Source organism: Rousettus aegyptiacus, unplaced genomic scaffold (genome assembly GCF_014176215.1).
Source record: "Rousettus aegyptiacus isolate mRouAeg1 unplaced genomic scaffold, mRouAeg1.p scaffold_m13_p_2, whole genome shotgun sequence".
In the NCBI taxonomy this organism is placed as follows: Eukaryota; Metazoa; Chordata; class Mammalia; order Chiroptera; family Pteropodidae; genus Rousettus; species Rousettus aegyptiacus.
In genome coordinates this window covers 168,712,210-168,727,433 of record NW_023416295.1, presented here as the reverse complement: position 1 = coordinate 168,727,433, position 15,224 = coordinate 168,712,210, and the positions used below count along the sequence as shown (strand labels likewise).

Below are 15,224 nucleotides of genomic sequence, written 5' to 3'. Positions count from 1 at the left end.
CAGGCGGTTTACAGCTGTCCTGCTCGTGCCTTGTCGGCTGCCACTTAACTCTGGGCCCTGCCTTGGGGTGCGGTCCTTGCAGGTGGATGGTGCAAGGACCCTGAGAGGGGCTGCCAAGGTTTGCTTATGCTGGGAATGTGAACCCAGCCACCAGCTGAGGGGGCTGGGGAGGCTGCCAGGCTCTGCCCCTGCGGTGAGAGCAGGCAGGTTTCCTGGAAAACAGCCTCTTCTGGAGCGAGTCCAGGGGAGCCCCTTTGCCTTGATCTGGAAACCATTTAATGAGCCCAGATAAGAAGGTCTGGGCAGCCCAGACTTTTCCTTTTGTTCTCTCCCTCTCAAGCCTACAGCCTCCTTGGTATTCAAGTCCTTTTTGGAATCTGGAAGCATGAAAACCCATATGACTCTGGGTTTGGATCTGGGGTCCTCCTGGCTTCTGGGCCTGGGGTGGGGGCCTTGGTCTCATAAGGGAAAAGCCTGCTTGTGTTGTGAGCTAGGCGGTGAGCTTCTGGGCTGGCTATGGGCTGTCTCTGTCTTAGACCAGGGTTTCTTAGTCCCTCTTTCAAGTTCATTCAGAGCTCTGTTCCCTGAACTGAACTCAGCCTGAGCTTTCGAGCAGAGTAACTTCTGTGGTTATACCGTGGAAAGGCTGTAGAACCAAGAGTCTGGAGTTCTTCCTGGGCGACTCTGGACACGCTTTTATTTCCTCATTTGTAAAATGGAATAAACACATATCTTACCCACATTACAGGGTTGTTCTGACAAAGATCTTTCAAGATAGCAAAATGTGTGTGAAAGCATTTCATGAACAAGAAAACTACACAGGTATAAGGGATTATTTCATCATCTTTATTTTGCAAATAAGTTTTTTAAAAAGCGAACACACATGTGCTTAAGTTCTGGCGCATAAATTGTGAGCATTGCCTTTTCACGTTAGTGCCCCAGAAAGGAGGCATCCTCATTCTTCATGAGGTTTCCTGGAGCCTGACTTCTTTTCTTCTCAACCTTATTTCTTTGTATTATCAAGATGGAATTAAAAATCTATTGGCAACCTATTGATGTTTTATTTTCTTGGTCGATTCTGTGAAATAAGAAAAAGTTTTTTAAAATGAAAACATATGTGTAGTTGTAGTCAGTTGCCCTTTTTTTTTTGCTAATTGGAAACCCGTTTTTGTTGCAAGTTCTCTTAAATTGTGTGGTCACTTTCTCACCTTAGGTGTAGCATAGTGACTATAATTGAATCTGTTTGAGACTCTTATCATTTGGCATAATATTTGTTTATAGATTTGTTTGTGTGTTGGTCTTAGGATATACCTTACCATTAATTCTTACAGCGTCCCCTAATACCAACTTGTTTTTCTCAGTGATATACAGCTTTCTCCCAAAGTAGAAGCGAGAATATTCTGGTGAATTGTACGGCTTGGTTATATAAAGTTATACTGCACTACATAATTCTGTGCAGTTCGCAAAGATAAGAGGTAATTGTTAGTGATTCTCATATGGCCGATATAGTTAATCATATCTAATGTTTGTCCTTCTTTCTCCCTTAGGTCCTGGCTGTAAGTCACCATGGCGCAGCAAGCCGCTGATAAGTATCTCTATGTGGATAAAAACTTCATCAATAACCCATTGGCCCAGGCCGACTGGGCTGCCAAGAAGCTGGTATGGGTGCCTTCCGACAAGAGTGGCTTTGAGCCCGCCAGCCTCAAGGAGGAGGTGGGCGAGGAGGCCATCGTGGAGCTGGTGGAGAATGGGAAGAAGGTGAAGGTGAACAAGGATGACATCCAGAAGATGAACCCGCCCAAGTTCTCCAAGGTGGAGGACATGGCGGAGCTCACGTGCCTCAACGAAGCCTCAGTGCTGCACAACCTCAAGGAGCGTTACTACTCAGGGCTCATCTACGTGAGTGGGCCTGGGGCTCGGGGGCGGGAGGCTCCGGCACCGTCCCATGAACCTCACATCCTGGGCGCCGGCTCTGGGTTAGAAGGGGCCGTCAAGGAATGCTGGGGTCATGTCCTTGAACCTGAGCGTTTGAGCATCCTAATGGCCTGCTCTCGTAGCATTACTTTGATCTCTTTTCTATATCACCAAAAACAATGTTTTTGACCAGGTGTAGAAAGACACGACATGAGAGGTGTGCTTAGCCACCGGCCCTGGTCCTCAGTCTTGGTGGAGATGGGAAGGCCAGACCAGTGTCCTCAGTTCCTTCTCGGGGAGGGGGATGCCGTGTCCTGGTTTCCCATCTTGTTCCTCCTGCACTACCCAGTCCCCTCCTCCCTGCCACCTCGCACCTGTTGGTGTGACTTACTTCCCCAGGTAGTGTGCTCTGAGCAGAGGCAAGCCATCAAGAGGAAGCTTGACTCACTAGTCCGTCCAACACTTTAGGCTGGTTCCATGCCAGGCTTAGAGTGTAGAAAGCAACATTACAAAGGCCCAGAGCATGCGGGAGATAAGGAGCGGCCTTTTCTCTTCCCTTTAGCCAGCAGGGCTGCGTCTGCAGGACAGCCCATCACTATTGTAGGAAATGTCAGGAGGAGCATGTACCCATCCCTTTGCTGATAGGCTCTGAGCTTGTACAGCCCCAGGTCACAGTTCTTTCTAACGTCTGTTCAGTGTAAAGATATTTCCTTCTGGATTTGTCCTTAGTGAGGAAGAAATATCTGGTTCTTATTATTCCTAAAATAGCTCTTTATTTAACTATACTGTTATAGTCACCTTGGCCTTCTTGGTCTTGGAGCTGAATAAAACAGTTATCAACATTTTTTTTTTTCTTTTTTAACTAGAGGAAGAAAACATCTCAAGGTCATTACAGCCCTTTTATTTAATTGGTAGGAAGACCAAGTTTCAGCCTGAGGGGTTTACTCATGATCACATGTGTCATAAAGGGAGACGAGGGCCTGGTTCTGTTACGGGGACCGTTAGTGGCTCCCAGCGAGCCCACTATTTTGTATTTGGTGCAGTTTTAGGGTGACTTCAGCACACGTTTCACTGGGGCACTTCCCTTACCCACTGAACTGGTACCTCTGAGTGCCCTGCAACATGCCAAAGCCCTTTGGAGCCATTGGTCATTTTGGATTGCCTAGAAGTCCTGACTGGGCCCGACCGTGGGCCGGGATTGCATTACCTTGCTCATTGCTAATCGGCCTGTGATAATGAGGTCCTCATTTCCTGCTGTTGATGATCAACCTTTGGGGGTGAGCTTGATTAGTTAAGGACCTACCAGTAAGGAGATCCGCAGAACTGTTTTCCTGGAAAAAGCCCTCTGTATATCCCAGCTTAGCTCAGCCTTCTAATACAGCAGGTGGGAAAAACTGAGGCCCAGGGAGGACAAGGGACTTACTTATGCAGGTCACACAGCAGGTGTAGGCAGGGCTGAGACAGGATTCTCTGTTTCTTGGTGAGAATGTTGTCTGGACCAAATTAAAACCCCTGCCCCTAGGGGCATTAACCACTGAAATTCAGAATTAGCGATCGCAAAAGGGAAGGGACGTGAAGGGAGCGTCACCTGTCTCCTTCTGCTCGGTGTTTTACTGGTGTCAGTGTTCACCTTGGTCCTGGTTAAGATTTGCTGAGCATGAAACAAGTCGGCCGGCCTGTAACTGCCCACACCAGCTGCCTGCAAACAGTGTCTCCCAGTCACGAGGGGGGGTGTCCGTTGTTAGGGTGCATTCAGTGTCCCGCTGCTTCATCTTTCCTCTGAAAGTGTGGGCGTACGGGCGTACTCCGTGGGCGGCCACAGTGGGTGGGCCTGAGCTTTGTCTCCAGCTCTCGCCACAGGCACGGGCTCCCCTTTCCACTCCTGTGCCATCACCTCCCGTGTACGGTTAGTTCCTCCTGCCTCAGACCAGCCTCCGCCTCAGTGTCATCACTAGAAGGGAAGTTGGTCGTCTCTACAGCTGCCCTGATGGAGACTCCAGCAGGTGCAGAGCTGTGGGGAGATCAAAGCCACCTGGGGGGCTGCCTGGGCGTGGGGCACCCCTCCCCCCATTCACAGTCCATCTCTCTGCACGTGACGTTCCAAATTGCGACACCAGGAGCCTTTGTGCAGCATGTTTGCCTGGCGTCGTGGGCGGTGTGGCTAATTCTGCACCACAGCTGCTCTGTCTGTCTCTTCGGGGGGTGAGGCGCTCGGATAGGGGGCGGTCGGCACAAAGAGCCTCTGTGGCCCGTGAATGGAGCAGCTTCCTGGCGTGGCCGTGTGGGAGCAGAGCCGTTCGCTCAGTGTCTGTGCCTCCACGAGCATCCAGCGAGAGCGGCTCGCGGTCGGTCTCCGTCCTCCTACCTGAGCCTCTGTGCTCGCTCTCCAGGGCTCAGTTTGTCAAGTCCACTGATTGACCAGGATTAGCCCAGAGAACATTGAGACTCCATAGAACTCTCCGCGGGACCATCTGCCCACCCAGCTGTCAGAGTTGTCCTAGTAACCCCCAGCCCCTGTTGCAGTCAGCGCCAGCTGTTCCCGAACATCTGGCTCCGTGGCACGCCCTAAACGTGTGGCCATGTGTCCTCTGCTTTCATCGGGGTGGATTTCCTGGAGTGTGGGTTTTCTCACACCCCAGGAACAAAGCCTGATTGTTTCTGAGCTCCTGGGAGGACCTCGCTGCTCCCCGGCCTTCTCTCTCGTCCTCACCCAACAGTCACAGAGGGAAGACAGGGGTCTCAGCTGTACCCCCGTCCCCGCTCAAACCCGCACCACGGGGCGCCAACACCATGTGCAGACGTCTTTGCTTCAGAGCGTTCCTGGTCCCTTGTGAAAGGAGTTAGTCGGAGGGAAAACAAGTGACTGATTATCTCAGAAAGACAGGGAATTGAGGGCCCCGCGTCCCCTCGTCCAAACAGAAGAGGCGGCCAGGTCCACTTGTTACACATCCACACTCAGCTCTCTTTTGCATGCAGACCAGTGTGTGGGTGGTGGGTCCCCCTGGAGTTCTGCTTTCAGTGTGACGTCTGCTTGGCACGTCCATGTGCCAGAGCCCCGAGCCAGCGCTGGGTACACTTTGTCTTTGTGACTGGTTCCTGGGTGGACCCTGTCTGTAGGTTCAGCCACAAAATCCTTTCTTGGTTCTGGCAGGATTGGAAGGGGCTGGCTTGGCACACAGTGTGGCCCCTCAGGTGTTGGCTGCTATTGGATCGAGGGGCAAAACCATGGACACTGAGGGTGGCGGCCACTTGGAATGAGGACAACAAAAGGATGTGAGGTGCTCAGAGAACTGGCCTTCATAACCAAGGAGGGCCGCACGGTGGGGTGTGACCTCTGCCGTTAACTGCCTAGGGCTGCAGGTGTGTGTGAATCATGGCGCATGGGCCTCGCTTCACCTGCCTTCTTATAGGCCTCTGGCGCATTTTCCTGAGGAGAGGGTGCTCGAGTTTCTCTAGATTTCTCAGAGAGCTGCAGTCCCCCAACTGAACAGCTGTCATCTGGGTGGTCTCGGGAGTCTCTTCCAGCTATTAGGAGTCTGTCATTTTTCTTTTGGTGATAAAGGGGGATCTTAGAAGAAAAAATAGCAGAAACACTTCAGAGAAAGAGTTAGTAGCCATAGGCTAGTGTGGATTTGTCTAGACTGACCTGTTTTGATGGTTGCCACTGGAAACTGCTCTCCTGACCTACTCAGAGGCTATGCTGGGTGTTGTGCCAAGCACTTTACCTGCCTGATTCTCACAGCCAGTCAGTGGGGTATAGACATCTGCCTGCCCCCTTTTACAGAATGAGACATGGAGGGAGAGAGGTTAAGAAATCTGCCCTGCTGAGACTCGAACTCAGGACAACTGATTCCAGAGTCTGATTTTCAACTTGACAAGTCGCACTTGCAGTCCTGAGTGCATTTTTTGGCTGCCTCGTATTAAGGGCATTGATAATTGGATTCCCCTCAAGAGAAGACCTGAGTCTTGGAGAAGGCTCTCAGGGGACATAAAAGTGGTCTTTAAGGTTTTGAGATATTTTCGTGTGAATGTTTCTTGAAGATTCAGGGAGGCAGTTTGGTTATCTGTCTGTGATCTGCTGGCCCACAAAAAATCCAGTTGGTTGAGGAGCACAGTGAGTTCTTCCCAGTGCTGGAAAACTTTAGGCTTGACTATCTCTGAGAGTCCTTCAGGGTAGAATAATTGTCTCTACACAGTTTTCTTGCTGCAGCTGAATTCTTTTCTCTTTGTGCATCTCACATCTGTTATTGTCCCTGGATCCAAGTTTCGTAACTAGCCTTCTGCTGTCCGCGAAGCTTGCCACGGATCTTGCCCGATGCCCGCACTTACCAACATGCAAAGCCGGCAGCCGTCATTCCGTCAAGGGAGGACCCTCACTGACAGAGTGAGATGGTGCCAGTGCCCCCACACTTGTAGCAGGTCTGCTGGAGCAGGGCCCAGAGGACCCGGGACTTCAGGGAGCACACTCACACCAGGCCGACTTAGCCTCAGAGGCAGCAACTACTTAGCGAGAAAGTTTGCATGCCATTGGGTATCGGACCTTCTAACCCATTCCTATTTACCACTGTTTTCTTTAGACCTATTCAGGCCTGTTCTGTGTGGTTATCAATCCTTATAAGAACCTGCCCATCTACTCCGAAGAGATCGTGGACATGTACAAGGGCAAGAAGAGGCATGAGATGCCCCCTCACATCTACGCCATCACAGACACTGCCTACAGGAGTATGATGCAAGGTGAGTGCCGCGGCCTTCCCAGTGGCCGGGAAGCCTCGTCGACACCTTCAAAGGTGCTCACTCACTAGTCATAGTGATCTGGCGGCTGGATCAATGGCTGATGTTCTGGGACAGTGCGTTGGGGAAGTCCGTAAGCCATTGCGTGAGAGTCGAGGCCAATGGCTGTCAAAGGACATGTTTATAGAACCTTTAATTATTTTTGCAATTTCTCCTTCTTGTCAAGATCTCCTGCACCAGTCCTCTCACTTCTGGGCCCCTCGGATTAGTTACTCCCTTTCCTTCCTGTTTTTCATCTTATTCCTGCTTCCGCACAGTCTGGAAACATATTCGAGTTTCCCATTAAAAAGAAAAAAAAAAAAACATACAAAGTCTCTCTTGAGTTCTGTGCCCACTCTAGCTTGTGTCCGCTGTCTCTGCCCCATCACAGTGGAGCCTTTTAGAGGAAGTGTCTGTGCATGTCTGGCCCCACCACTTCTCCAGACCGTCCCACAAAGGTCACCTTCACTTCCATGTTGTGACATCCGTTGTACACATTAGTTCTCATTTTACTTCTTCTCCCTGGCATGGGACAACCGTGACCGCTCCCTTTCGAAAAGCCCTTCCTTCCTGTGACCTCTCTTGGGTTCTCCTGATAGCTGCCCTCCCCATCTACGTGGTTCTTTCCTTCCCCCACACATTGGGGCTCTTCGAGGTCTCATCCACTCACTCCAAATGGTCCTCTGGACGATGGCCCCATCTATGCGAGTGGCTTTATCATCACTTTCTTGCTGAGGCCTGGTACTGTCGTCACCTGATCATTACTTTGCTCCCAGCTGCCATTTCTTCATCCACCCATTCATCCAGACCTAGAACCTGGCTCATCTTATGCTCACCTGTCTCTTCTTCATCCCTTTTCCCAAGCCATTCAGAATTTTCTTAAGATTTTTATGTCTTTCCGTATTTCTGATTCTCTTATCCCTGTGGCCCTGGCCTTAGTTGAGGCTTCCACAATTTTTTGTCTGTGTGATTGCTGTGGCCTCTTAACCTTCAGTCTTAATAGAGCCCTCCCTCTGGATTTCCACCAGAGGTCATCGTTCTAGAGTGCAAATCTGATCCAACCCCTATTCACAATCTTAAAAAGACTTCTCAGTCCCTCAAAGATAACATTCAAACCCCCTAGTAGCACATAGTGCCCTTGGTAATTGGCCTCCTGCCTACGGTTCCAACTTCCCTGCTACGCGGAGCTCCTTACGTTTTCCTAACTGGCTTTTCTGCTTCAGACCGCCCTGCCTGCTCCATCCGCCTGCAATGCCAGTCTCTACTCTTTTGTTAAAGAAGCAGCTGAAGTGCTACTGCCCTTCGGGGACGGTATCTGGGCTAGATTTGCGTCGGAGCCCTGGTAATACTTTATCTGAATGGTTGTTTTTCCCTCCGAGACATGGGAGGGTCTCACCTTGCCTTTATATTCTCAGAGCATAGCCAGGCATTTGGTGCCATTTCCTGTAATTTGGAGTCTAGCCCAACTTTGTGAGCTATAGTTAGTGGTTTTTCATGTCTTATTACGTGTACATCTGTTTTCTTTAAATTTTTTAATCAACCTATGAAGTGACGGTAATGAATCTTGTCATATTAACTTCGTCTCTGGTTTCGTGGTTTAAAATGGCAGCACGTGCATCTGTCTTGTACCAGACACACAGTGCCATGGAGAAGGGGTTCCATCGCCAAGCTTGATATAGTATGTAGGATGTACAAGTTTGGCCTAGCCTTTGGCTTATTATGTTCACGTTCATCAAAATTCCTTGAGGAAGCCGGCCCCATAGGATGTCTGTTTCCAAGTGCTAAGTAAAGCAGTGGAAGAACATTCTATGAGATTACAGAGGAGCCTGAGTCCTGTCTCTGGAGGTTACGAGTCAGTTTTCTCCTGGTTCTCTTAATTGTTAAGTGCAAGAAATGCATCCTGGCGTCTTGACCTCTGCACTACTGAGTAGGGCGTGCTCCCACCCTTGGGTGCTGGATTCGAACAGTGTTCTAGCAAGCGGGCTGTCTTCACTCTGAGGCAAGCCATCATGACAAGAATAACGTAATGCCGCGGAGCGTGGCGCCGGGAGTTGGCTTTCCTAGAACTGGACTTCCCACATTTCCTCTGACGACTGTGGGACTCTTTCCCAAAGAGATTCATCCATATTTTATTCGTTTAACAACAACAACAAACAATTGAGGGGCAAAAGTGCGCTCCACAGGTTGGACATGATTGAAAAAAATAAAAGGAACATTCAGAGGGCCGGAACATTTCTTTGTGCAGACCAGGAAGTCTTGGCCATAACGCAATGGCCTTGATTTAGGAACTGAGGAACTGCCCCAAATTATGAGGGAAGTGGGTGGGTGTTTTCATCTTCTAGAGACCAAGATTAGGAAATTTTTTTGTGGGCACACAGAACCGAGGTCCTAGTGCTTCCTTTTAACGGTGTGCAGGTGCCGGGTCCCCATACTTTCTAATCTTCAGTCCGAGAGGTTTTCGCGCACATTCAGCTGAATGTTGGACCTGCCGCAGCAGCTCTTTAGCTCCCTTGTTGACCAACTGAGGACATTTCGAAGTTCCCTCTTGTCATACACAGTTGACCAGCAAAGCAATTGGCAGCAGGTCTCTTGTTCGTGGGGCAGGGAAGAAGTTAATTAACAGAGGTCGCCCTTGTTATGACAGGACAGTTCGCTGGTAAAGAGAGTCCCCGAGAGGAGCCTTTGGTTGTTGCTCTAAGTCAGGTGTCGGCAGGGAGCCTTGGGGTCGCAGCTGGTTGGATGAGCCCCCCTCTTGGAGAGCAGGTCTTAGCGCAGTGCCCCCCCAACCCCCCTCGACTTTGAAGGGGATAGGTTTGTTCTCTCACATCTTAAAAGGCACAGCTGGACACTTGCTTTTCTGCTTTTCCTTTAAATAAGAAGTAGAAAAAGGTTTCCTTGAGCTGACTGTGGCTCATGACATACTAGCATTTATTCTGACAATTAGGGTAGTTGGTGGCTTTGTTTGAGGACTTTGATGGGATGAGTTCTTTGACCCTGCCTAGGGACCTCCCTCTGTCTTCTCGTAAATGCTCTGGTTTGCCTGTAAGCCCTGATTTACGCCTGTTGTCTTGGGGTTGGTATTAATTGTGCCCTCTTTCAATTTCAGCACCATCCCAATTTGGAGGATAAATTATATGGCTACTCTAAGTCAGGGTTTCTCAGACTTGGCACTATTGACATTCAGTGTCAGATGATTCTCTTTGGGGCACGGTGCTTGTCCTGTGTACTGTAAGATGTTTAGCAGCATCCTGGCCTCTGCCCACTAGATGCCAGTACCTGCCTCCCTCTCTAGTTGTGACAGCCAAAAATGCCCCCAGACATTGCTACCAAATTCCGGGGGCACAATCACAATCACCCCCACTTGAGAACCACTGCACTAAGCATTGCTAATTGGTTTTACTCTGAATGTCGACTCCCACCAATCATTAGGGGCTTGCCTAGCCTCGTGTTGTCAAGGCTCTGAGACTCACTGCCGAGGAATGCTGGGATGAATTAGTGTTGTCTGCCACAGGCATGGTCTGGGGCATGGCGGCATATGGTGCCCTGGATTAGGCCATGGAGATAAAAGTTAGAAAGTGCTAGAATACCAAGAGGCTTAGTACCTTAACCCGGCAGTGGAGGCCCTGGCAGTCCAGGTGGAGAGACGAGACATGTTTGTACACGGAGATCTGTGGCTGTAGCTGTATAACAGGACAAGTTACCCTACACCTGGTGCCAAGACAACTGTAGCAGGTGTCTTGGGAGTTTAGAGGAAGGTGTGGCCTCTGAGGCCTGGCGCAGTTGGGAAGGCAGTGGTGGTTGGGTCCTGTGGAAAGGCTGGCAGGTATGTGTCAGTAAGTGGTTACAGCCCAGGTGTGCCCGGCCCCGCTTTGTGTGCTGTTTTAATCCTCAACCTTGGGCTTAATTCAAGTTGCAATGACACACCTGGTTCAGCCTCCCAACCTTTGATTGACTTGTCGTCATGGCTATTAATGGGTCTGCCTGTCTTGGGGCTCGAACTGTCCCTCTGAAGGCTTTGAACTGTCTGAGGCCAGGAGCATGAGAGAGAATGAACTCTGAACCCCTTGTCTGGCAAACGTCAGCCCTGGCGGGGATAGGGCAGGTATGTGGGGCACCCTGTGGGATTTGGGGCGGGGCAGCTCGTGGTCTGTAAAAGGTGTGAGTGGGTTAGGAAGTGGCGCTCCAGCTTCCTTTGAGGCCAGGCCTTCTGGGTCTCCCTCTGTGGATAAGAGTGTTTATGTTTTTTTAGGAGAACTAGCCAGGTAAAGAATTTGACTTGAGCCTAGCTATCTCTCTAGAGTAGGGGGGAAGAAAAAACTCTCTTCTATGTTAGTTAGAATGCTAGGTTTTGCTCACTTCTGTGGCTCTCTGGTATTTTAATGAGCTCCCAGCATTTGGGGGAGCAGCAGCAGGGTCTAAACTAATCCAAGAGCTATTGAATCCTTTGCCCTGTGCCAATCCCCCCTCTGCTTCTCAGCGGAAGCTGCACCAGAAGTGGTTGGTCACCAGGCAGTTGCTCAAAGTGCCTGGTGCGTGTCCACATCCCTCAGTAATTGCCTAACCTTTTTGGGTAGACAGCGGCGGGTAGAATGTTAGCACTATCTGCACATCTGAGTCCAACCCTTCTAATTCACAGGAGAAAGAACAGGCCCAGACATGTTTACTGATTTGTCCGAAGTCCCGAAAAGACTTCCAGAAACCAGGGTCTCCTGATTCCTGCCCTGGTGCCCATCCTCCCCGGCGCTGTTGCCCCTCGTTTCTCTGGCTGGTGCCCAGAGGAATTCTCTGGCCCTCTGGTTGGGAGGAGGAGAAGCCCTCCTTCCCCTCTCTCTGCATTCTTCCTGTCCTGGTGGTGGTTGCTCCGTGGAGCCGTCCGCTTTCCAAGGCCTTCCTGAGGAGAAGCGCCGTGTCGGTGAGGGACTGGGGAATGCTTCGAGGGTGCAGTAAAGCATGACTTCGAACAGACTCACCAGGCCAGGCGGCCGAGGAAGCCACAGATGGCGATGACTCCACTTAAGCAGGAATGTGCTGGCCAGGAGGCCCGGGCCCTGCCAGCGAGCCTGGCCAGTCGTCGGCTCACAAAGGCCCGCTGTCTGCAGGGAGGTCCGAGCCGGGCCATTCGCCCGTGTGTGCGGTGGGGGCAGCACTGGCTCACCCCGAAGGCTGTGCTCTGCCCGCACATGGTCCCCGTGGTAGCTGAGTGCCTACTATTTGCTAGTCGTGGCCCTGCCTGGAGGAGATTAGGGCCCATCTTGAGAGGTAGGTCAGTAAACTTCAGAAGGAGAGTGAGAGTCCAGCACATAGGGGGCGCCCCACGTGGCCTTGAGGGTGCTGGCGTAGTGAGGTGGCTTTGATAGTGACGTGGTCCTCCATGATGGGTGGCTGAAAACAGTCTGCCAGCCATTAATTAGCTTTAGGGAGAAATGTGCCTTGAGAAGAGAGTGCAGGTCTCGAACCGAATCTGAGTGGTGGTCTGGCTCTCACTTTATGGTGTGACGCTAGGGGCCAGCAAGTCCACTTGCTCCGACCGAGCTTTGTTTTCTCATCTACCTGTTGAGGAGTCTGCCAATGCAGTTTCTGCACTGAACCGTCCCTGCCTGCAAATCGCTGTCCCTTCAGTCCACACTCCCACTGCTTAAGGAAGGTGATAACCAGATGCTTCCTCCAGGCGGGCTTCCTACTGCCCTTGGAGCATCCTCTGAGAGCTCAGGTTCGGGGTGGCGGCACGCACAGGAAGTGGCTCGCCAGAGCTGCCTGCCCTGCAGCGACCACAGGACATGCAGGCGTGCCCCGGCAGACACGGTCTCCAACGCGTCTGATCTAATCTGCGGAGCCTGAGCAGGCAGCATGGGGCCTTTGGGGTGATGTGGCCTTGGTGGGGCTTCTGGAGAACGTCGTCCGTGTTCTGGAGACGATTCTGCAGCATCACTGAACAGCACCCTCTGTTGATGTACTTGGTGGCGAACCAGGGGGCGCTGTGACAAGCAGCCCCGGGCCTACCACCCAAACATGAGAGCCTGGATCACACGGCACTTTCCTCGGGCCCACCCCAGGAGGCTGCTTTGTCATGACCCCCCGAAGGACAGCCCAGCCCCTGGACTGAGGCCGCTTAATTATATTGTGGTCATGCCTGTCAGTCTCATTTCTATAAAATGTTCTTTCTAGAAGAGGAATCTGTGGTTAATGGATCCTTTTCAAAGATTCAGCGTTGGGTTCGCTTTTTTGTTTTGTTTTTAATCCAGCCCAGCAGGCCTACTGCGCTTTGCTCTGGGCCAGCCGAAGTGGGAGATTGGACAGAAGTGCCCCCTTAGAACCCGAAACTTTGAGGGTGGCTGAAAAATTGGCCCATGTCTCTGTTACTGTTCCCCCCAAACAAACGAAAGCTCACCTGCGAAGTCCCTAATAGCTAAGCCGCTTTGGGCCTTCAGCCTCCTGGACGTGCTCCGCTCCTTGCTGCCTGGCGAATGTCGCTCGCCAGCCCGTTTTTCCTGTTCTCTCAAGTTCTGGCTCTGAGACTCCAGCAGGGCCATGTCGCACCATGTATGTCGGGGCTGAACAGTGCTGGGTTTGGAGAAAAGGGTTGCTTTCTTTCCCCTGCCTGATCGCTGGAATGAATCTATAGGACGAAATCAAAAAGAATTCCCGAAAACCGAAGAGAAAAGAGAGCTGAAAGTTGCAGGAATCCAAGTCAAGATTCTGTAAGTGGTTTCTGTAAAATTCCTCTAGTCTTGACCAAGGAGTTGTAATAAACTCTTTGTAATAAATTCTAATAAACCGATGACCTGAGGTGTTCTTTTGGCAAACAGACAGTGCTGATTGGGGCTCAGGATGTCATTCCAACCGAGCTTTGTGACTCTTGAGGAAGATCTTGTTTCTCCAACGTAAGCTGGTCCACAAATACAATAGGGCAGAGGTCTAAGCTGAAAGCCAAGGAAGGAAGCCATGCCCCAGGAGCAAATTCTAGCCTAAAAGCCGCCAACACGCCTTTCATTTCATTTGACTGCCCCTTCTCCAAGGCGACTGGAGCCCCTGGTTTCTTCAGGAAGCATCTTCAAGTGCCATTATTGTTCATCTGCTGGCGTGAAAGTTCCTGGTATTCTCTAGCGAGTTTGACTCAACACATTAAAGAGGCATTTCGTAAAACCCGTCGTTCTCTTTGCAGAGCTCTTTGTGTTCCAACATGGAGCCGGGTTTGTCCCGAGCTTTGCCTGGCAGTCTCCTTCCTTGTTCACGCCTGTTGTCCTTCCCTTCTGTCCTCCCTTTTCTCCCCTCTGCAGACCTGTGATCGAGGCTTAGTCCTCTCTGCACCGGACTCAGCCAGGGCGCCTCCTGTCAGTCTTTTCCCCAAGGGGAATGTTGTTGAAGAGCAGGGCAGAACTGACCTCAGGGTGTCAGATCCCTCTCAGTGTCCCGGTGGCCTTTGCTGTGGGCCGTCAGCACTCCCGTGTGGCTTTTGAATTTCCCTCCACCCTGACCATCCTGTCAGAGCTGCCTGAGCAGCAACCCCACACAGAGAACATCCTTGCTCCTGGCTCCGCCCACAGGAAAGGTGGATAAACAACCAGCAGTGGTTCCTGGCAGGTTTGCCTGTGCACTGGGAGCTCACCTGTGTGAGCTGTTAGATGCATTTTGGCCGAGAGAAGACTTCGCTTGGGGCGAAGATCAGTCCCTTGGGCTTCTTTCTAATTATCAGGAGAGCCTTGTGGGGAGGGCTGTCTGTTCTCTGCCTCCTGTAACTGGGGACTTGGGCCTTAGCAGAGTTCAGACCACGGTCCTGTCTGGAGGAGTGTGGGTGGAGGCACTGGGCCAAGTTCAGCTGGCTTCTGGGCTGTGTTGCTGTTGACCTAGCATCTCCCTGTGTGGGGCCTACCTTTGTGACTTGGCGAGAACATTGACCACGTTGTGTGCCTGGGAGCCCCCAGCGAGGCCTGCCTCCTTGCTGGCTGATTGCTAGGCCGGCAGGCTGTCAGAGGCTTCGTGACACAGGGTCTCTGAGGCCTGTCATCCGCCTGCCGCCTCTGCTGACATGAAGCGTTATTTCGTACCTGCTTTTTCTCACCTCTCTGCTTCCCGAGTGCTTTTAACCCAAGCTCATGAATCGGGCTGGCTTGGAGAAGGTAGCAGATGGCTTACAAGGCCCCGTGTGGCATTTTGTGAGTGCAGATGGCCCTTTCTTTGCAGCACCGAGGCTGCTGGTGGCACAGTGCCCTGCCCCGTAGGAGCTCTCTGTGGGGAAACACGAGGCATCTAGAGACCTGGGTTCTGTCTGGGCCCAGCTTGTGTGACTTTGATCAAGTCATTGGTCTCCTGGGCTCTGGACGCAGATGGTTGAACCACATGCTTTCTAGGGCTTTTCTGGTCCCAGGGTTCCAAGCTCAAACCCACAGGTCTCCCCACATTTCGTAGTTGGTTTTGGCCCAGGTTTACTTGTTTTTGGCCCACTGAGACCCTCTTGCTGTCTTCAAGAGGCCCTCGGAGAAGGAACTCTGGAGTCCAGCTTCCCGGCCCAGGTGACAAGGAGCAGGGGCTCACACAGTAAG

At 51.5% G+C, this 15,224-nt stretch overlaps 1 protein-coding gene across 3 annotated transcripts in view; it reads left to right on the top strand.

Moving 5' to 3' along the window:
- MYH9 (myosin heavy chain 9) overlaps window positions 1–15,224 on the top strand; it is an 87,056-nt gene that overhangs the window by 27,670 nt on the left and 44,162 nt on the right. For 2 of the 3 annotated variants that reach the window (XM_016161683.2, XM_036237436.1), the window contains exons 2-3: window positions 1,548–1,899; window positions 6,492–6,648. In XM_016161683.2, the coding sequence (XP_016017169.1) occupies window positions 1,567–1,899; window positions 6,492–6,648 (490 nt within the window). In that variant the 5' untranslated portion in view covers window positions 1,548–1,566. Of the gene's footprint in view, window positions 1–1,545; window positions 1,900–6,491; window positions 6,649–15,224 lie in introns of those variants that run through there. The other variant, XM_036237437.1, reaches the window with a different exon arrangement.